General features: G+C 63.9%; 1 protein-coding gene across 19 annotated transcripts in view; it reads right to left on the bottom strand.

Moving 5' to 3' along the window:
- Positions 1–538: 538 nt before the first annotated feature.
- CAPN15 (calpain 15) overlaps positions 539–21,896 on the bottom strand; it is a 29,655-nt gene continuing 8,297 nt past the window's right edge. For 9 of the 19 annotated variants that reach the window (XM_077984787.1, XM_015125208.3, XM_077984792.1 and 6 more), the window contains 12 exons: positions 16,245–16,523; positions 7,501–8,971; positions 5,509–5,717; positions 5,229–5,412; positions 4,885–5,108; positions 3,744–3,869; positions 3,507–3,659; positions 2,957–3,118; positions 2,644–2,873; positions 2,403–2,569; positions 2,132–2,310; positions 539–1,844 (listed from right to left, as the gene is read on the bottom strand). In XM_077984787.1, coding sequence (XP_077840913.1) covers positions 1,667–1,844; positions 2,132–2,310; positions 2,403–2,569; positions 2,644–2,873; positions 2,957–3,118; positions 3,507–3,659; positions 3,744–3,869; positions 4,885–5,108; positions 5,229–5,412; positions 5,509–5,717; positions 7,501–8,971; positions 16,245–16,426 — 3,465 coding nt within the window. In that variant the 5' untranslated portion in view covers positions 16,427–16,523 and the 3' untranslated portion in view covers positions 539–1,666. Of the gene's footprint in view, positions 1,845–2,131; positions 2,311–2,402; positions 2,570–2,643; positions 2,874–2,956; positions 3,119–3,506; positions 3,660–3,743; positions 3,870–4,884; positions 5,109–5,228; positions 5,413–5,508; positions 5,718–7,500; positions 9,002–16,183; positions 16,524–21,896 lie in introns of all 19 variants that reach the window. The other 10 variants (XM_077984799.1, XM_077984800.1, XM_077984798.1 and 7 more) reach the window with 4 other exon arrangements.

Genomic DNA, 21,896 nt, shown 5'->3' with positions numbered 1-21,896 from the left:
CACTGCTGGTGGCTTTAATTGCTTTCACATTCGATACGCTGCCCGTGACAGCCTCTTACCCTGCACCGGCCGCACCCCAGCCCCCAACTCCGTCCAGGGAGACAGCAGAGCCTCCGACTGGGCACTTTGATCAGCGGCACCTGCGTGGGGGCAGAGGCCATCCTGGGACGAGACTGGGAGGGGACAGGAAACTTTTCTCCCCACAAGCCCCTCACTCCATCTTTTCCTGCCGGGTGACTGATGGGTTCAGAAAGGGCCCCCAGTGCGGATGCCTCGCTGGGAGAAGCTGCATGTGCTGCTGTCCTGTCTGCCCAGTCCTTCCTGGCCCTGGGGCTGCGGCCCCTGCCCCCGCCCAGTCACTCCGTCCTTCCTGGCTGCCCCTTACAAGCTTGTGAGTCACCCCACCACGGCCATCTCCAGGGGCCCCCATCTGTCCACCTGCCCGGGATGCCTGGGCAGGGCCTATCCCTCGGACCTGCAACCTCTCTGCCCTTCCACAGGGCCCTGGACAGAGCAACAGCCGGAGGAGGAGGCGTGATTACAAAACAAAACGCTTTTATTTGGTCCATTGGAGCCTGAGTCAGAAGCCACTGTGGAGAATCCTATCGTAAAGGAACGGTGCTGACGGTTGATAAAATAGTCTCTGTGTCACAAGAGCTGGCCGTATTTACAGGGTTAAAAATATTCACAGCTCGGAGTACAGGGAGGCCAAAGGGGAGTGGGAATGTTTCTCCAGGTGTAACAGCCCCGGAATCCCCTGCCAGGGTACGAGGGGGCGTGGGGGTGGGGCTGGCTCGCTGCCTGGGGGTGAGGGGCCAGGAGGGCCGGGTGGGGACGCAGGAAGCTGGACTCAGACGTCCACACGCTCCTGGGCTTCTGTGGGGAGGTGGGAGCGGCTGAGCCCTGCCAACGTCCACGATGGGCTGGGGTCCCTCTCTGTGGCAGGGCCGAGCTGAGGGACAGGGTTGGCTGAGGAGCCTGCTGGTCCTGGCCTGCCCGGCAGCAGTGAGCGGTGCTGAGAACTGGTGCCCACCCACAGCGGGCCTGGCGCCCGCCTGCACCCGGTCATGGCTTCGATCCTGGCGGGCGCAATTGCATAGTGTCGCTGGGGGGTGGCTGGCCAAGGGCCCCTCCTTCTAAGACAGGGACCGCCCTGGGACTTTCCGCTCCACACCAGGGCTCCAGGGACCCCGCCTGCCCCGTGGCGAACAGGGACCCGGGCTCTGGGGGAAAACTGATATTATGCCCCGAGGAGTGGTCCCTGATCCCACCCTGGGGTCTTGGCGTCTGACACCCAGATTTGGTTTTGTGGACAGAGCTCTTGGCTGCCTCCCCCACAGAAGACTCTGAGCCCACAGGGAGGGGCAGACTGGCCTCAGCCCCCCGTCGGGTGTTGGGGCTGGCAGGTGAGTGGGGCTGGCTCACAGCCCGTCTGGTTCGAGGTATTCTGCGTGGTGGCCGGGAGGCCTGGCCAGGCGGGCTGTGGGTGCTCAGGGAGGGGAGGGAGGGGGCGGGAGGCCCATGGGAAGCTGCACACTGGGCTGGCAGCTCCCTGGGCAGGGTCCTGAGATTCTGGTTCAAGCGTCCTCTGTCGGGGTCTCCCTCATAAAGTGCGTGTAGGGGGTGGGGGTCCGTCTGCACACAGCCCCTGCCCCGGGCATCGTGGTCACAACGGCCGGGGCCCATGCAGACCAGCGACCTCTGGCGTGAGTGGGGGGCTGTGGGTCCCCTTGGAGGCTGTCCAGTCACTGAGAAAGGCCTGGGCTGCCTTGCGATGTGCCAGGCGGTGGGTGATGGAGAAGCCCGCGTTGCCCTCCAGCTGGGATAGGATCACCAGGACCTGCCTAGGGGAGGGGACCGGTGACCGGTGAGGACCAGGGGAGGGCAGGGGGGGATGGGGACAGGACTGCACCCACCCGTGCAAGGGCAGGGGCAGGAGTGGGGTGACAAACACCCGTACAGGGGTGGGGGCAGGGGTATGGGCACCCCCGAGCAGGGGTGGGGGTATGGGTTGGGTGTGGGTGCAGTGGGGTGGGGGTGGGGGTATGGGATGGGTGTGGGTGCAGTGGGGTGGGGGTGGGGGTGCACCATGCAGGCGTGGGGCAGGTGTGGGGGCGGGGCGGGGGCGCACCTGTGCAGGGGTGGCACGCTATCCTGGGTGCGCAGGCTGCCGCGCGTGGACACCACATTGAAGCTGTCGGTGCAGTCACACTGCACGTGCAGGTAGGCCTTGGGGTGCCGATTCTCCACCACCACAATGAGCCCTGCCCAGCCATGTGTCAGGTAGTAGCAGGTCATGCCCTCACGGCCCTGGGCACAGGCACAGCAGTTGTGGGGCAGGGCAGGGGCTGGGGCAGACTCCCCCTGCCCCACGCCACCTGTCCCTAGGACCCCCCACCCACCTCGTGCCGCTCTCCCCGGCTCTCGGTGAGCAGGATGATGGCGTCGGCCAGCGTGGTGGGCTGAGCTTCCACAGGCTCCACCATGACCAGCCTGGAGCTGTACACAGCCAGCACGTGGCCCGGCGGCTCTGGGGAGGCTCTTGGGACCCCTGCCGAGGGGCTGGAGGCTACAAGGAGGGGCGTGTGAGCCACAGCCCTCCCTGCGGGCCTGGGGCATGAGCCTGGGGTAGGGGGCACGTACCCTGGGGGGCAGGGGCGCCCGGGGGGGGCGGCCCCCAGTGGTTGAAGGCACAGCACACCACAGCGTACTCGCCAGGCTCCAGCATGACGTCGCAGCTGACAAACTTCTTGACCGCGCGCTTACTGTGGGCCAGGAGGCGGCCCAGGCTGAGGTGGCCACCGCTGCCGAACGTGGCCCGGAACACCAGGATGCACAGGTCCAGCAGGTGGCTGTCCACTGCGTCCGAGCGCCTGCGTCAGACACCGCGGGCTGGGGTCACGCGTGGCCGTGGCCGCCAGCCCAGCCCAGCCCAGTGCGGCCCCACAGCACACACCTGCTGCCCTCCTGGAAGAGAGCGAACTCCAGCGAGGCCCGCTCCAGCACCGTGAGCGCTGTCACCCCCATGGGCGCACTGGCCGAGCTGGGAAAGCAGCCCTGCACCCGTGCCTCCTGCCAATCCGAGTGCACCTTACAGATGTCCACAGAGTCGAAGTACCTGGGGGCAGCGGGAAGATGGGGCCCTGAGCCCACCGCAGCCGACACCGCCGTGGCTCCGCTCCTGGCGCAACCACAGGCCGGTGACCCCAGCAGGTGCCAGCTGCTCTGTCACCGTCCTCTTGCAGCCCGGCCCCTGGGGGCCCATCCCTGAGGCCTACACTGGAAGCCGTCCAGGGGTGGCTCTTCAGGGCTCTGGGCTCTGCTGACCTGGGTGGACCTGGATTCTGAGGTCGGCACCCTGGAGCTGTAGCCCCAGCTCCCATTTGCGTTGGGCCACAGACCAGCCGTCCCCACCCCAGGTCAGCAGGCGGGTCAGGCTTGTTCTACAGAGAAGGACCTGGCCCTGGAGGGCGGCGGCAGCGCACACTGCCCCGTGGCGCTGATACCTGACAAAGTCGCCATACTCCATCCAGAAGACGCCCTCACTGCTGCCGTGTGGCATGAGCTCGCCACGCAGGTGCCCCGGCCAGTGTGGCCACTCGTCAGACCAGCTGCCATTCCAGGAGAAACGGCCCCATGGGTTTCGGAGCCGCAGAAGCCTGCAGACCACAGGGGTGAGGATCAGAACAGCACTGCCCGTGGCTCACCGGCACCCTGCCCACCCTCAGCCAGCCCGGCCCTACCTGGTGCCCTGGACATCTCGAACATCCAGGACGGAGTAGGCATGGCGGGGGCGCAGGCCCAGGCTCTCGTAGGCCGAATCGTCCACCTTCATGTTGCCCCCGCCACAGGAGGCACCCATGAGGAACCTGCGTGGCAGAGCGGCCCTCACTGAACAGGGGCCTCACCGACCGGGGCCCTCACCGACCGGGGCCCTCACTGACCAGGACCCTCACCGACTGGGACCCTCACCGCCCGGGACCCTCACCGCCCGGGACCCTCACCGACTGGGGCCTCACCGACCGGGGCCCCACCGACCGGGGACTTCATTGACCGGGACCCTCACCGACCGGGACCCTCACCGACCGGGACCCTCACCGACTGGGAGCCTCACCGACCGGGACCCTCACCGACCGGGGACTTCACTTACCGGGACCCTCACCGACTGGGGGCCTCACTGATCGGGGCCCTCACTGACCAGGGGCATGGCTGACTGGGGCCCTCACCAACTGGGGACATGGCTGAGAGGGGCCCTCACTGACCGGGGGGCCTTGCTGACTGGTGCCCTCCCTGACCGGGGCCGTCACTGACCGGGGCCCACTCCTGCCTGTAGGGAGCATGTGAAGTGTGTTCAGGAGGGTCTGGACCAGCCCCCTCCACCGTGCCTGAGGCACACAGGGCCTGAATTAGGGGTGGCAGGCCTGGGTCCCCTGGAGGCCTTGTGAGGCTGGCTCTGGGCTCTGTGGCTCCCAGGCGGGTGGACAGCGGCACTGCCCAGGGTCAGCTGAGGAGGGCTCTGGGAGCTTTGAGGTGCTCGCACCGGGCCACTCCCAGCAGGCCTCCAGGGGTCAAGGCACAGACCCGCTGACCAGGGTGTGGCCAAACTTAACACGCCCCTCACGCCTGCCCTGAGGGGGTGACAGCATCGGGCTCGCCCCACAGTCTGGGCCAGGATGTGGCCTTCCTGGCATGAGAACGCCAGCTCCAGATCCGCCCAGGGAAGGGGAGGTGATGGGGGCTGTGGCCTGGCCACACGGGTCAGCCCACACCGGGGCACCTTGTGGATGCAGAACCGGGTCAAGGGGCCGCCAGCCCCACGTCTCCCACCACTCCGCCTCGCCTCTCCTCCCAACGCAGCTGACCACGCAGTGCCCCCCCTCTTACCCAGCCTCCTTAGAACTCAGCATTTTGGCCCAGATGAGGTCAGTGTCAACGGGCTCCTCGCGGGGGTTAGTGGAGCTGACCTGCAGCGCCAGGCTCTCGCAGGGGGCGCCGGTGAGCGTGGCCAGGCCTTCAATGGCGCGGCCCGCCTGGAGCGCGAAGTAGGAGCCATGCAGCTTGGCCAGCGCCTTCTCGATGAGGGCCACCCACAGCTGCTTCCGCTGTGCCTGCAGAGGGCCGGGGTCAGAGGCCACCCCCGCCTGCCCCCACACTACCCGCCCTGTGAGAAGAGGAGGCAGCCAGCCTTGTTTGTGGGGCACGGGGGCCGGGGTCAGAGGCCGCCCCACCTGTGAGAAGAGGAGGCAGCCGGCCTCATCGCAGGGCAGCATGTCGTCCACCAGCACCGTGGTCCACGTGCCATCCTTACACAGCCGCACCTGGTAGGCACCCTCTGCACACAGGCTGCGTGTGACCATCACCCGCTCCACCAGGTCCGGCCGCTCTGCCAGCACCGCCAGGGCGCTTAGGAACCTGTGCAGAGCCTCAGGGTAACCTCGGGGCAGCTTCGGGGGGACCGCGGCTGGACACCCGCCCACAGCCCCAACCCGGCCTTGGAGAGGACCTCACCAGCAGTTCCCCAGTAGCCCCTGCAGGATGTCTGAGGGTCGCAGCGTGTGGAACACAGACCACGTGGTCCTGTGGTCCCTGAAGACGGAGCAGTTGATCTCCTGGGGCCGCAGCCACTGCCTCACGCGCTGCTGCACGCTGTCGCCCGCGGGGAAGCCCACAGACTCAGGCCCGGGAGGGAAGCTGTCATCCACAAAGCTCACGTTGTTCTGCAGAGACCACGGCCACATGCTCAGGCTGGGCAAGGCGGCCTCACTCCACCTGGCAGGGACAAGACCCCACCCAGGAGAGCGCCCGAAAGCACTGCCTGGGCCCCAAAGGGACGGGTGGAGTATGGACAGCCATAGACCTGGCGCTTGGCCGCCCTGCCCTGTGTGGAGAGGCCCTGGTGAGGAGCAGGGGACGTGTGGGCCCAGGGGGACAGCTCAGCCCCCAGTGGGAGGCTGCAGGGACAGGGGTGGCAGCATGGCTCTGGCCCTGACCCTGCTGGGAAGGATGCAGGCCGTTCCCCAGTTGACTGTGGGTGACTCCATGCTGGATTTGAGGGTGGAGCATGAGCACATCCCGACCTCACACTTCACATCCCAACCTCACACTTCACATCCCGACCTCGCACTTCAGATCCCGACCTCGCACTTCACATCCCGACCTCGCACTTCACATCCCGACCTCGCACTTCACATCCCGACCTCGCACTTCACATCCCGACTTCACACTTCACATCCCGACGTCACACTTCACATCCCGACCTCGCACTTCACATCCCGACTTCACACTTCACATCCCGACTTCACACTTCACATCCCAACCTTGCACTTCACATCCCAACTTCACACTTCACATCCCAACCTCACACTTCACATCCCAACCTTGCACTTCACATCCCAACTTCATACTTCACATCCCAACCTCACACTTCAGTGGGGTCTCCATGCTGCCCCTGAGGGTGGGGCACGGGCACATCTCCACCTCACACTTCACATCCTGACCTCACACTTCACATCCCGACCTCGCACTTCACATCCCGACCTCGCATTTCACATCCTGACCTCGCACTTCACATCCCGACCTCAAACTTCAGCGGGGTCTCCACGCTGCCCCTGAGGGTGGGGCACGGGCACATCCCGACCTCACACTTCACATCCCGACCTCACACTTCACATCCCGACCTCGCACTTCACATCCCGACCTCGCACTTCACATCCTGACCTCGCACTTCACATCCCAACCTCGCACTTCACATCCCGACTTCACACTTCACATCCCAACCTCACACTTCATATCCTGACCTCACGCTTCACATCCCGACTTCACACTTCACATCCCAACCTCACACTTCATATCCTGACCTCGCGCTTCACATCCCAACCTCACACTTCACATCCCAACTTCATACTTCACATCCCAACCTCACACTTCAGTGGGGTCTCTACGCTGCCCCTGAGGGTGGGGCACGGGCACATCTCCACCTCACACTTCACATCCCAACCTCACACTTCACATCCCGACCTCACACTTCACATCCTGACCTCGCACTTCACATCCCGACCTCAAACTTCAGTGGGGTCTCCACGTTGCCCCCGAGGGTGGGGCATGGGCACATCCCGACCTCACACTTCACATCCCGACCTCACACTTCACATCCCAACCTCAGACTTCAGCGGGGTCTCCACGCTGCCCCTGGGAAGCCCTCGCCTCCCTGCGGCCCGAACATCAGACGGGGCTCTGGCGCCCTCCTGGCCAAGGAGGAGGGCTGAGGTGGGTGAAGGTCGTGCATCTTGGTCATGAGCAAGGACCAAGGTCAGGAGGCCAAGCCAGACCCCAGGGACGTCGGGAGCTCGGAGCCTCGGGGTGGAGGGTGCTGCCCACCCCATCACGTCTTAGGCCTTGCGGGCTGCTCCCCAGCCCACGGCCAGAGCCCAAAGCCTAGGACGGGGAGGGCAGAAGCAGGAGGCTGAGGAGCAGGGAGAGGGTGAGGGAGGGGCGCCTCACCTCCCGGCAGAAGGCCACGATGTTCTCCCAGAGCGCCTTGGCCTCGCCCTCATCTGTCTGCCGCCGCTGCTCCACGTGCATGCTCTCCCTGCGCCTCAGGGGCGCGGCCCCCCGCCGCTGGGTCACCAGGAGCTGAGGCGTGTGGCAGGCAGCGCAGTGCTTGGCCCGTGGTGCATTGAGCAGGGTACAGGCAGGGCAGGCCCACTGGCCCGGGCGCTCGGGCAGCACGCGGGTGGCCTTCTGGGTCGAGGAGACCCGTCCGCAGCCTCTGCCACAGGGGCCGGGCTTGTCCGCCCCGCAGTCGGGGCAGTGGGTGGGGGGCTCGCCATGCTCTTGGAAGCCGTGCAGTTTGGAGCAGCCACAGGCCGAGCACCTGGGGGCCGCCGTGGGGTTCCTGAGTGTGCACTTGGCACACGACCAGGTGGTGAAGTCAGGGCTGGAGGGGCTGGCGGGCGTGTAACGCACGGTGTCTCCAGCCAGGTCGATGACGTCGCTGCCCGAGGCGGAGCTGCTGGCCTCTACGCGGCTAGAGCCGCCCTCCATGGCCTCTTCCTCCAGCACACTCAGCCGCTTGCCAGACAGCAACTCTGCTAGGCGGGCGGCCGCAGCCCAGCCCGAGCCCTGGGGGGGCCCCCTGCAGCCGGCAGAGGGCGACGGCTGGGCAGCCTCAGGCACCGGCGGCTGCGGCTGGGGCGGAACCTCGCGTCGGCTCCGTGGCACGGGGTTGTTCTGCAGGGTGGACGAGAAGGGGCTGAAGGGCGGGACCCTGGGCGGCTCTGGCTCAGCAGCGGGACCCTGGCTGGTGGCTGGGGGGTTGGCCTCGGCGCCTTCCGCAGGGAGGCCGGGTGGAGGCGCGGCAGGCACAACGTGGAAGCCGGCCGGGGCCACCACTTCCGGGACCACCAGGGCTTCAGGAGGGATCCGTGGCAGCGAGAGCCTGCGTGGGCCCCCACAGACGGAGCAGGAGCTGGCCACGGGTGTGTTGTGCAGCGTGCAACGCGGGCAGGCCCAGCCCCCTCTGGGCTCCGCCGCCCCCTCCTCCTCCTCCTGTTCCTCCTGCTCCTCCTCGTCCTTGTCCTTGTGTTGCCCCCTGGCGGGCTCCGTGGCCACCAGCCCCGCAGTCCTCACTGGACCTGCTTCCTCCTGGCAGTTGCCCTTGGGCTCCCCAAGGATGGCGGGTGGCTTGGGGAGGACTCCGTTGAGGACTGGCAGGAGGGCAGCTCCAGGTGCAGGCTCTGGGGTGAAGCCGCACACCTCGCAGGCCTCCTTGCCCAGGAAGTTGCGGAAGGTGCAGCGGGCACAGGGCCATTTTTGCTCCTCCACGCTGAGCCGCAGGATGTGGTTGAGGTCGGGCTTGTGCCGGGGGGCCTCGCAGATGGAGCACTGGCGCTGGCCGGCCGGGTTCAGGAAGGTGCAGCGCACACAGGACCACTCTCCGGCCGTGGCCATAGACCCGGGCGAGTGGGTGTGGCTGCAAGGGAAGGGGCTCATCAGGGCCACCCTGTGAGGTCCTGAGCGGCTGGACCCCACCCTTCTCTCAGCCTGGGGAAGGCACCGTCTGTGGCTGCAGAGCTACGGGGCCGAGAGCCTAGGGCTGAGCATTCGAGGCAGGCGGTGGTGGCAGCTGCCTCTGCCTAGAATGGATCCACGCACGGCTCAGGGCCCCTGTTGCCCATTGGAGGCCTGGCAGACCCCTTGAGCCACACAGGATCCTACAGAGAGGGCTGAGCACCCCAAAGCCGGGCTGCTGTTCAAGGGCACTGCTTTCTCTGTCACCAGGCCTGTGGATGGCAGATGGCGGGGGGGCCCGGCCAGGCTCAGGACCAGGTCGTCCCGGGCATGGAACAGGTACTCAGACAGAAGGGTGGGTGGACGGGCAGGGGCCTGGGGAAGGCATGGGCTGATCTGAGCAAGGGTCCTCCCCACTCCATAGCACAGCCTCTGAGACAGACTGGCTGCTCTGCCTGGCAGAAAAATCAATTGTTCTTGTAAATATGGCATGAATCTTGTGCTCCATCTAAAACCTTTTGGTTCAGGAAGAAAGAAAACTTGCCTCTTCATAAGAAACAAAAAAACAAAAAGTCTCCGAAAGCAACACGATTGTTTTGTGGAGCCGAGTGAACTCTGATGCTACCTTCCCTGCGCTCAGCCTCGCAAGGCGAGGGCCCTGAGCTGCCCCTGGCAGAGTGGATGGGAGTGGACTGTGCCCGGAGAGGCTCAGGGCGTCCAGCTGGAGCACAGAGACCAAGGCTCTCACAGTGGACTTCTGTGAAAAGCCCAAGCAATCTGCCTGCAGACAGCCAGGCCTCTCCCCACCATCACTCACTCGGAGAAGGGCATGGATGCAGCTGTGGCTGGCGGGCTCCCGGCCGCACCTGCACCTTCCCTGACGTCTGGCCCCACCGCCCCTGTGGGTTGCAGAGTGGCCACGACCTTTGCAGCCCTGACTCCGGGAGATGCCTTCACAGACTCTGCGCCCCTCTGACCGCAGGTGCAGGCAGAGGTGGGCTGGGCCTCCTGAGACACACCCTCCCTTTGGGTCTGTGGTTGTCACTGACTAGCAAGGACAGTGTCACAGGCTCCAGAGAGGAGAAAGAGAACCCAGGTCCCCATGACCAAAAAATCGCCAGTGGGGTGTGTCTGCTGGGAGACACCTTTTGGAGCCGTCCTGGCAAAACCCAGGTGAGTCAGGAAGACGGTCTGCAGTTCAGGAGGGTTTCCAAGAAGCAAGAACAAGGCCTAAAGTTCAAACATGGCCCTGGAACACGGGTGAGGAGGGCGAAGGCAGGGCACAGCCCTTCTGTGGTTGGAGACTCTGAGTGGAGTGTCACCAACCCCGCAGTCTGCACTGTGCCGCCCTCTCTCGGTGGGCTGAGGTGGAAGGGGGTCAAGGGTCAGGGGTCAGGTGTCAGTGACAGGAGACCTTGGTGGGGCCCCCACCCTCCCTTCCCTTCAGCACTGGTTCTGGTCTCCACAACCCCCCAGCCACTCCAGGGCCACCCTCACCTCTGCAGGGCCTGGGCAGGTTCACGGGCTCAGACACCTGAAACCCTTACAATAATTTTTTTTGACCTTTAGAGATGGGGTCTGACTCTGTTGCCCAGGATGGTGCAGTGGCTCATGCACGGCTCACTGCAGCCTTGACCTCCTGAGGCCAGACCACCAATGCCTGGAAGTAAAATGCTTACGTCAGGAGCCCAAAGACCCAAAGCTAGGCCTAAGCAAAGCCCTTTCGGAATTCTCAACCCAGAACCCTCCTAAAGTCACAGCCACACACGCTCAGTGAGGAGGCCCCACTATCGTGGGATGAGCACCTTTGAAGGGAACGGCTCAGGGGAGACAATGGGCCGCTCCTTACTGTACAAAGGCCAAGGTGAATGGAAAATTGAGGCAAGTGTCCAGAAAATCCAACACGCAAGACCTGTGTGCCCCAGTTATCTGGGTGTTGCCAACACTCAGCTCCAATTGGAAAGGGAGGTGATGAAGCCGCTCGCTGTGTGCAAGACGGAGCCCACCCCGAAGCAGCCGGGACAGCAGCCCCCGGAGCATGGAGGCCACGGGTCTGTGACTGGTGCCATCCCAGTCCTGGGAGGCAGCCTCTTTCTTAGGAAAAGCGAGGAGCAGGAAGCTGCATTCTGTCCCCCAGGGCCTTGGTCAAAGCCACCGGAGCCCCTGAGGCCACAATGAGAAACAGATGCCCCGTCTGGCCCGGGCAGCCCTGCGACCTGTGCCCAGACAGCTCTCGGGACACGCCGGGGTGCCAGACTTGGTTGGAAGGTCCTCCTGCTGTGCCAGGGTGGGTGATGCCATGGGGGCTCTGCTCAGTGCTCTAAGGGGCAGAAGTGGTGCCTCCCTCGAGCTGGGCTGCACTCTCCTAGGCTGGCCACAGCCCAGCCGCTGGTCAGCCTTCCAGGTGGGGTCTACCCTTGTTGCCTCTCTGTCCTAAGCCGCCAGTGCCTGGCCCGTTGCTTACTGATTGAGGGACAGCACCTGCGCTTGTTCCTCTGTGTCTGAAGCCGCTGGCCCGTAGACTACTGGTTTACTGATTGAGTCAGGCCCTGGCAGCTGTACAGGACCTCAGCCCCGCGCCGGCCACATGCTGCGCGGGAGACACAGACTGCACCTGGCTCTCCCGGGCTCCGCCGGCCTGTGCACCACCCCTTCATCCATACGGGGGAGCAGTCATGGGACCACAGCACTTGCTCTCCTGGGGCGTTGGGAGAATTCAGCGGCCACCAGGGCAGCGAGCCGGGCAGGCAGCTCTTCAGTCAATGCCAGGGCTGCTGTGGCCGACCTTCCCCAGTCCCAGCGCCCTCTGTCGGAGCAGAGCAGGGGTCGCCTGTGCATACATGTGGTGGGGAGGGCTCCGTGTGTGGACCCCATCTGCCTTCCCAGTCTGCTCTCCCACCGCTCTCGCTCATCTCTAGCCTGGGGGTCTCCTCGCCACGCACCTTGGGGGCCTGCTTGTAGCAGCAGACAGGAGCTGCCTGGAGCTCAGGCCCCACGGCAGCGGGCCGTGGCAGGAGTGGCCCCAGGGATGCCGACCCAGGGGAGGGCCCAGCAGGAGGCAAGGGTGAAAGAGAAAGAGCAATGTGGTGTCACCAGACGCCACGGCCTGACCCTGCAGGCCAGATCTAAAGTCTGACACACGCCCTACACGCCCGGCACGGCAGACCCCGCGCCTGCCCCGCCGCCCCGCCTCCCTCCCCGTAGCCAGAATCACCGCAGCCACCCCCAATAGCCCTGGGCCAGTCCCAGGGGATCCTGGGAGCGTGGCCTGAGGCCGCTGGGAGCTGTAGACCGGAGAGGCCCTCCTGAGGTCTGAAACTCCGCCCGATGCTCAAAAAGCAGGGGCCGAAAGTCCTCTGCCCTCTGGAAATGAAAGGGAACAATTGTTTCTACATTTTTCTGTAAGTTTTTTTCAGACAGCGTCTCACTGTGTCGCCCAAGCTGGGCTGCGGTGGTGCGATCACAGCTCACTGCAGTCTCGACCCTCAAGCTCAGGGTTTGTATTTTTATTTTATTTTATTTTGAGACAGAGTCTCACTCTGTTACCCACGCTGGAGTGCGGTGGTGCAATCCTGGCTCACTGCAACCTCTGCCTCCCGGGTTCAAAGGATTCTCCTGCTTCTGTCTCCCTAGTAGCTAGGATTATAGGTGCCCGCCACCATGCCCAGCTAATTTTTGTTTTAGTAGAGATGGGGTTTCACCATGTTGGCCAGGCTGGTCTTGAACTTGACCTCAGGTGATCCACCGGCCAAATTTTTTTTTTTTTAATTAACCAGCTGTGGTGGTGCACGCCTGTAGTTCCAGCTACTTGGGAGGCTGAGATGGGAGGTTCCCTTGAACCCAGGAAGTAGAAGCTGCAGCAAGCTGTCATCACACCACTGTACTCCAGCCTGGGTGACAGAGTGAGACCCTGTCTCTGAATGAATAAATAAGTGAATGAATGAAAAGAAGACAGGCATAGGTGGATGAGACAGGGAGAGAGGCCCCACAAGGCTGGCCACCAGGGAAACGCAGATCAAAGCCAAGCAGATCCAGCTGCCACCCCCTGGGATGGCCAGAATCACAAGGACAGACAACAGCAGGAGCTGTCAAGGGCCTTGCGGGTGGGAACCAGGTGAGGCAGCCGCTGTGGAAGACGGCTTGGCAGTTCCTCAGGACGTCACAGAAGTTCACCACACGCCCCAGCAATCCCACTCCTAGGTATCTACGCAAGGCAAGTGAAAACAGGTCCACGCAAAACCTCATCAAGAATGTTCACAGCATTGTCCACAGAAACCACGTGGAAGCAGTCCCCGTGTCCAGGAACAGATAAAATGTGGCTCGTCCCGCAACGGAGCAGTGAATGAAACTGCCTCGGGCTGCACGTGCATGAACCTGGAGGGCACGGTGCCAAGTGAAGAGGCCAGACACGGGGCCCCACATCCACGCACCTTCTGCACAAGGCAAACCCAGACAGGAAGCCGGTCAGTGGCCGTCCGGGGCTGGGGGTCCCTCTGGGCTGCGGGATGCTGTAATGCTGGACTCTGGGGATGCGGGGGGGTCCCTCTGGGCTGTGGGATGCTGTGATGCTGGACTGTGGGGCTGGGGGTCCCTCTGGGCTGTGGGATGCTGTGATGCTGGACTGTGGGGCTGGGGGTCTCTCTGGGCTGCGGGATGCTGTAATGCTGGACTGTGGGGATGTGGGGGGGTCCCTCTGGGTTGTGGGATGCTGTAACGCTGGAGTGTGGGGATGTGGGGGTCTCTCTGGGCTGCGGGATGCTGTAATGCTGGACTGTGGGGCTGGGGAGGGTCTCTCTGGGCTGCGGGATGCTGTAATGCTGGACTGTGGGGCTGGGGGTCTCTCTGGGCTGCGGGATGCTGTAACGCTGGAGTGTGGGGATGCAGGGGTCTCTCTGGGCTGCGGGATGCTGTAATGCTGGAGTGTGGGGATGTGGGGGTCTCTCTGGGCTGTGGGATGCTATAACGCTGGACTGTGGGGATGCGGGGGTCCCTCTGGGCTGTGGGATGCTATAACGCTGGACTGTGGGGCTGGGGGTCTCTCTGGGTTGCGGGATGCTGTAACGCTAGAGTGTGGGGATGCGGGGGTCTCTCTGCTGCGGGATGCTGTAACGCTGGAGTGTGGGGCTGGAGGTCTCTCTGGGCTGCGGGATGCTGTAACGCTAGAGTGTGGGGCTGGAGGACTCTCTGGGTTGTGGGATGCTGTAACGCTGGAGTGTGGGGATGCGGGGGTCCCTCTGGGCTGCGGGATGCTGTAATGCTGGAGTGTGGGGATGTGGGGGTCTCTCTGGGCTGTGGGATGCTATAACGCTGGACTGTGGGGCTGGGGGTCTCTCTGGGTTGCGGGATGCTGTAACGCTGGACTGTGGGGATGTGGTGGTCTCTCTGGGTTGCGGGATGCTGTAACGCTGGAGTGTGGGGATGTGGTGGTCTCTCTGGGTTGCAGGATGCTGTAACGCTAGAGTGTGGGGATGCGGGGGTCTCTCTGTTGCGGGATGCTGTAACGCTGGAGTGTGGGGCTGGAGGTCTCTCTGGGCTGCGGGATGCTGTAACGCTAGAGTGTGGGGCTGGAGGACTCTCTGGGTTGCGGGATGCTGTAACGCTGGAGTGTGGGGATGCGGGGGTCCCTCTGGGCTGTGGGATGCTGTAACGCTAGAGTGTGGGGCTGGAGGTCTCTCTGGGCTGCGGGATGCTGTAACGCTAGAGTGTGGGGCTGGAGGACTCTCTGGGTTGCGGGATGCTGTAACGCTAGAGTGTGGGGCTGGAGGACTCTCTGGGCTGCGGGATGCTGTAACGCTAGAGTGTGGGGCTGGAGGTCTCTCTGGGCTGCGGGATGCTGTAACGCTAGGTTGTGGGGCTGGAGGACTCTCTGGGTTGCGGGATGCTGTAATGCTGGAGTGTGGGGATGCGGGGGTCTCTCTGGGCTGCGAGATGCTGTAACGCTGGACTGCAAGGACGGCTGTACAACTCTACAAACGGCTGAGAGTGACCAAACTGCAGTCTTGTAACAGGTGAATCTGGTAAGTTCTACCTCAATAAAGCCGTTGTTGGCGCACGTGGAGACGCTCACTGGGAGGCGGCTGGGGCAGTAACACCAGGAACTAGGAGGCGCTCCGGTGCCACCACATGCAGGAGGAGCACCAGGCCCCACACGGCCCCACCTCTGCCACATCTCCCTGTCCATCGGGGTAACTCAGATGGGGCTCCTCCCTGTCCATCGGGGTCACTCTCAGATGGGGATCCAGGGCTCTCCCACACGGCCCCTGGCTCATCCCCTGCATCCTCAGCCCTGTCGGCCGGAGCTCAGGCCTCAGCTTGGATGCCACCTGGAGGCTGGTCCCCAGGCCTGGCCACCTGTCATGGCCTTGCCCACTGCCTGCAGCTCCACACCCATCCCCCCCACCTGGGGGCCAGCAGACAGCAGGATGCCGTCCCACGTGGGAGCTGGGTCTGCAGGAAGCTGCTGCCGCGTGCAGCCTGACAGGCCCTTTCCAGTGTGAGATGCAGGCACGTTGTCTGCAGAGGCCAGGCCTGGACCCTCTGAGAGAGCAAGAGCTGCCACTGTAGCACTGGCCGTGAGGCCCCGGGCCCCTGAGTCCCTGCCTCCAGTGAGGGCCAGGATGGGGTGACGGCTGGAGCATCGGTGGTGTCCAGCTAGTCCAGACCTCGCCGCCTGGGCTGCCTCCACACCAGGCACCCCAGAACCCAGTGGGGGCTCCCAAGGGACGCAGCGGGTAGCCAAGGCCACGGTAACAGTTGTGAGAAGCCAGCACGTGGAGTTCGGCCACCAAGCCATGAGGCCTGTGACCCCCGGAGGGGCAGCAGGTGGAGCCCAGCGAGTGCTGGCAGCTCTGAAACCGTGGGCAGCAGGCAGCATGCCCAGAGCATGCAGCCGCCAGCGATCCCAGCCCAAAGAGAAGGTTCAGGAACAGCTTCTCTGCGTGCAGCAGCACAGCCTGTGAGAAACACAGGGCCGCCGGGATTGGGCGCACAAGCCCCAGTTCCCACCCACGGCCAGCCAGGCCGAGGCCGGGGTTCCCCAGTTCCCACCCACGACCAGCCAGGCCGAGGCCGGGGTCCCAGACCTGCTTAGCTTCTGTACCCTGGGAAGAGCTGCTACAACTGGTAGGAGCAGGGACCCACTTCTCTGCAAGCACCTCTGCCAAGGAGGGGGCACCCCGACAAAGAGGCCCTCTGCCCCCGGGACCCCTCCGGGGCCACCCCTCCCCACCTCTTACCTGCGGGCCCGGGGCCGTGGGGGCTGGTGCTGCCGGCTGACCAGGGCACCTCCCCAGACGGGTCCCCCTGGGCCGCTCCTACACCAGCCAGCCGCTGCCGGGGGACCTGGGTAGGGCGGCCCCCGGGGGAAGCTGTGGTCCGACTCGGTCTCTGCGGCCAGGGAGGAGGCGGAGCTCCCCATGGCCCCCCGGCCGGCGGCCGTGCTGAGAGCCGGACCTGGTCACCTCTGGCCGGCAGCGGGCGAAGCGGAGCATGGAGGGAAGAGACAGGGCGGCCGGCTGGTCAGAGTGACACACAACAAAAATAAACAGACAGAGAGAGAAAATAGAGAAGAAACAGCATGATTCACACACACAGCCTGGAAGCACTTCCCAGCATGCCCAGCCGCCTGGGGTGAGCTGAGGGGATGTCTCGGTGCAGGGCCCGGGGCCCGACGTCGGCACCCACGGGGCTCCTCCCTCAGGGCCCTAGGATGCCCCCCAGCCCCCAAAAGCCCGGCATCACATCTGTGGTATTCAGAGACGTTTTATTCCTTGGTGAGAAAAGAGATCACACGCTTTTGCTTTATCACAGAAGAAAAGGTCAAGAGGACGTCTACCCAAAGGTAGGCAGGGGAGGTAGCAGAGGGCCTAGGGAGCTGCTGCAGGCCAGGCCAGATGGAGATCTGGGGCCACGTCACACAGCTGCCCACACGCCACTCTGCAGCCTTCTAGAAGGATGGGAGCCTGACCGTGCCGTGTGCACCCACAGAGCCTGTGCCCGCCCCAGACCCCGAGAAACACAAGGAACCTGTGATGCTGTGGCCAAGGGCGGGGCCGGTTCCTGGGGTCTCCCCTCCAGAGAGGCGAGAGCCACCCCTGCTGGGAGGCCCGGGAGAGGCACAGGCTGTCCAGGGCCTCTGACACACAGCCCACCTGTGCTTCTGGGAAGGCCATCTTACCCCCTCTGGCTGAGGAGAAATCAAATACAGCTGAGAACGTTAACCCTGAGACGGGAGGACCCTGCCAGTGCAGGCAGCTGCTCTCCCCAGAGTCCAATACACCCCCCTCTCCCTGCCAAGATCGGGGCCAAAGTGGGCGTGCAGGCAGGCAGGCCAGCTGTGGGCTGACTGGCAGTTCCCACTGCGACACACTTCACAGCCCTTCTACCAGCTTCTGATTAAGTCTCTGGGACACAGAGCCAGTGTCGGGGTAGAGCTTGGGAGGAAATGGTCAAGTGTCAAAGCTGCCATGTGTGGGGGATCACCTGAGCCCAAGAGTTCCAGACCAGCCTGGACAACACAGTGAGACCCTGTCTTTACAGAAAACTAAACTCTCTGGGCACGGTGGTGTGCACCTGTAAACCGAGCTACTCAGAAGGCTGACGTGGGAGGATGGCTTGAGTACCACAACTGCACTCCAGCCTGGCAGACAGAGCCAAAAAAAAAGCACCAAAGGACATACCCTTTGGAGTTCAGGGATGTGGGGGGGCCTTTCCAGTCAGTGTCCTGACACCCGGGAGGGGCCTGCAGCTCTGACACCCGGGAGGGAACTGCAGCTCTGACACCCGGGAGGGACCTGTAGCTCTGACACCCGGGAGGGGCCTGCAGCTCTCACACCCAGGAGGGGCCTGCAGCTCTGACACCCGGGAGGGGCCTGTAGCTCTGACACCACGGAGGGGCCCGCAGCTCTGACACCACAGAGGGAACTGCAGCTCTGACACCTGGGAGGGAACTGCAGCTCTGACACCCGGGAGGGGCCTGCAGCTCTGACACCCAGAAGGGAACTGCAGCTCTGACACCCGGGAGGGACCTGCAGCTCTGACACCCGGGAGGGACCTGCAGCTCTGACACCACGGAGGGGCCTGCAGCTCTGACACCCGGGAGGGACCTGCAGCTCTGACACCCGGGAGGGAACTGCAGCTCTGACACCCGGGAGGGGCCTGCAGCTCTGAGACCGCAGGAGTTGAGCTCAGTGAGGCGCGAGCACCTGGGATGGCACAGCAGACACGCTAGCCCTTCCCTGGTTCTTCCCCACAGCCTTGGGGACAGAAGCTTCAAGGGCAGGGGCTGAGGGGGTGGGACAGACAATTCTGGATCCCCTCTCCTTTGAAGCCTGGGGCAGAAGCCGCCAAGTCCCCCGTGTGGTGATAACGTTCGCCTGAACCACTGCACTCGACTCGAGGGTCCGTTTTCTCTGAAGGTGCTGGGGTCGTGGGAGGGGTGAAGCATCGCGGGCCCTGCACCCTGAGGACCCTGCAATCCTGTGGTGGCTCAGGCCTGCCCCGCAGGCAGAATGGGCACAGGACAAACAGGGCCAGTGTGGGGTGCGGACCAGAGCCCAGCCCTAAGCCTGGTCCAGCCCTCAAGTCAACAATGGCTTTTAAAGTTTTAAATGGTTGGGAAAAAATCAAAAGAAAAACAATACTCCGTGACAGGTGAGAGTTCCATGAAATTCAAGCCTCGGGGTCTGCAGGGGTCTGACTGGGCACAGCCTGGCTCACTCGCCTGCCGGTGCTTCTCCCCAGGGACCACCCTGTGCTCACATCTGCGCTCGAAGGGGCAGCTGGCAGCCAGGCTGGAAAGCGCCACGCAGTGTGGACGGGGGCCACGGGAGTTGTGGCAGACCTCCTGGTAGCCACGTAAGACAGGAGAAAAGGAACAGACAAAACAAGCCTTGGCCACGTGCCCTGCACGATCCGAGGTATCTGAGACATCGCTGCATCCGTGTGAAACGAACGTAAAACCATGACGGAGACATCCAGGCCCGTTCTCCAGGCTTCGTCTCTGGACACAACTGGGCCTGGCCACTCATCTCACGTGGATGCGCCACACTACAGGCCCTGTAGTGCTGGCGGCCTCCACAAGGGGCAGCGTTTAAACGCGCAGGACACAGGCGAGGTCCACAGGGCCCTGAATGCCACTGGATGCAATGCTGGGAGCCCAGCACACATGGAGCAGGCTCCCCAGCAGGGAGCCCACATCAACTCAGGGCCTCTTGTGTGGCTACGCCAGACACTGGAACCACCCAAACGACCCCTGCACTCCCCAGCCCATGCCACGCAGGAGTCCTTCATGGGAGACGGGCTGGGCATTTCCGACACTCCCCTTCTGCAGCCGAACCCTAAGTGGGGCAGGGCTTGGGTGGGAGCTGTGACTAGCGGAGGTGCCACGGGACAGAAACCGCTTGCACTGGGCCCTGAGCTGGTTTGGCTCTGACAGGAGCCCTGCCCCTGTTGTGTGTGAGGACTGTGTGCCCGCTGGGGCCAGCCTCAGCGCCTTCGCCACTCACCCACCCACGCACTCACCCACCCATGCACTCACGCACGTGGCACCTGGGGTCACGCGCGCTGCTAGAAACACAGGCTCATACGAGGTCCTGCCTGCTCCTCACTGATGCCTTTAGCAGGCCCAGGGCAGACATGGTGCCCAGCTGCACCCAGGGCAGGAAGTGAGCTGCTTGCCGGCCGCCTGCTCCCCTGTGCTCGCTCAGAAAACCCTCCCTGAGCTGGAGCCAGTCTCAGCCACCCGACCCTGCGGGCCCCATCTGGACAGGAGCGAGGCCTGTCCTAGGAGAGCAGGGACAACACAGCGCCCTCTCGTGGGTGCTCGGAGGAGAGGAGCCTGCCCAGAAGAGTAAACATCCCTGTCACGGAGGCGGAACAGCCGGCTCTGTTAAGGCCTCTCTGGAGTTTTCCAGCGCACGCCAGGGGATCTCCAGAGATGGCATCACTGAACCGCCCCTGACCTGCTACCAGAGGAGTCGAGAGCCCTGTGTGGGTGGCGGGGGCCCTGCCCTGGCTGGCAAGGCCCACTAAGGAGCAAGGGCTGCAAGCAGTTGGGACTCCCGGGACACAGCTGCCAGCCACGTGCCAACCTGAGGGTCCCATCACAGGGGTGACTGTGGGAAGCTGGCACTGATGCTCTTCCGGAAATCCACCCTGCCAGCCTTCCCGACTGCAGGTGTGGGTCCTGGGTCCCCCTGCGTCCCCATCCACTCATGGATGGACAAATGCTAGTACAGGACGAGCAGCTACGGAGAAGACTCCCAGGCCGGGTGTGGGGGCTCCCGCCTGTAATCCCAGCACTTTGGGAGGCTGAGGGGGGCGGATCATGAGGTCAGGAGTTCGAGACCAGCCTGGCCAAGATGGTGAAACCACATCTCTACTAAAAATACAAAAATTAGCTGGGGGTGGTGGCACGCGCCTGTAATGCCAGCTACTCGGAAGGCTGAGGCAGAGAATTGCTTGAACCCGGGAGGCGGAGGTTGCAGTGAGCCGAGATCGCGCCACTGCGCTCCAGCCTGGGCAAAAAAAAAAACCAAGGCTCCCAGCCGGCGTTCCCCTACAGGGAGAGAACTGCATTTAGGAGGAAGACTCCGATGGGAGGGAACCCCAGGAAAGAGGGGCAAGGAGTGGTGAGAAGGAGGGAGGGCAGAACCAGCAGCCACCTCCAGGGACAGCACCCAGCCAGGGCTGATTGTATCTCAGCCGTGGGTGCTGGCTCCGGCCAGACCTTGGCAGGGGGTTATCATGTCCAGGGCCACTCGCCTGAGGACAGCGGGGACAGGGCCTGCTGCAGCCAGCCAGAGGCTCTCGGGAGGAAGGCTCGCTTGCCACTCCCAGGTCCAGCCCACTTCAGGGCCTGGGCACATGTGAATCACCCAGTGCAGTGACCCTGAGGAGGGCTGGACGCAGGTCAGGTCAATCCGTGGTTCCCCTCCTGGCTCCCTGTCCGAATAACTGGGTGGGAGGGGCGATTGGGGGGGCACTGTCACCGTCACCAAGTTCCTGTCTGAATAACCGGGGAGGGGAGGCACCGTCACCAAGTTCCTGTTCGAATAACCGAGGGGGGAGTGGGGGGCACCGTCACCAAGTTCCTGTCCGAATAACTGGGGGGGGGGGGGCACCGTCACCAAGTTCCTGTCCGAATAACCGGGGGAGGAGTGGGGGGGCACCGTCACCAAGTTCCTGTCCGAATAACTGGGGGTGGGGGGGAGACACCGTCACCAAGTTCCTGTCCGAATAACTGGGGGGGGGGGCACCGTCACCAAGTTCCTGTCCGAATAACCGGGGGAGGAGTGGGGGGCACCGTCACCAAGTTCTTGTCCGAATAACTGGGGGTGGGGGGGAGACACTGTCACCAAGTTCCTGTCCGAATAACTGGGGGTGAGGGGGAGACACTGTCACCAAGGAGTGTGCCCAGACTGGTCCCCCAGGGACACGGTGAGGACCCGCAGAGCATGTCGAGCCCTGACCCCCGGGACACGCCCTGGGCCGCTGCTGCTCCTGCAGGGCCTGCTGCTGGTGGAGCATCTGTGCCGCTCCTGTGAGCCGCATGTGCCCCCCGCTGGTTTAGCAAACACCCCCGGGGCCTCTGCTGTGGGCCAGGCTGTTTTAGGTGCTTGCGAATGGGAACCAGCAGGAGCCGTGCCGGCAGGGGCTCACTCTCAGGGCGGCACCTCGAGAGTGGCCAGGACTTAGCCCTGTCACAGAGCCAGGCTGCAGCCACGCCCACCTCCGGGCTTCCTGGAGGGGCAGGGTGCTGAGGGCCCCGGGCTGTGTGGACCCATGCCTGCCCCCCACAAGTCCAACCGTGCAGCTCCCCACCCTCCCTGGGAACCGCTGCCCTAGTTTTAAATGGGGCGGTGGCCTAGATCCAGCCTTGGAGAATT

The sequence above is a fragment of the Macaca mulatta genome, chromosome 20 (genome assembly GCF_049350105.2).
Source record: "Macaca mulatta isolate MMU2019108-1 chromosome 20, T2T-MMU8v2.0, whole genome shotgun sequence".
Classification (NCBI taxonomy): domain Eukaryota; kingdom Metazoa; phylum Chordata; class Mammalia; order Primates; family Cercopithecidae; genus Macaca; species Macaca mulatta.
The sequence above is the reverse complement of the archived record's forward strand: the minus strand, read 5'-3'. Positions and strand labels throughout refer to the sequence as shown.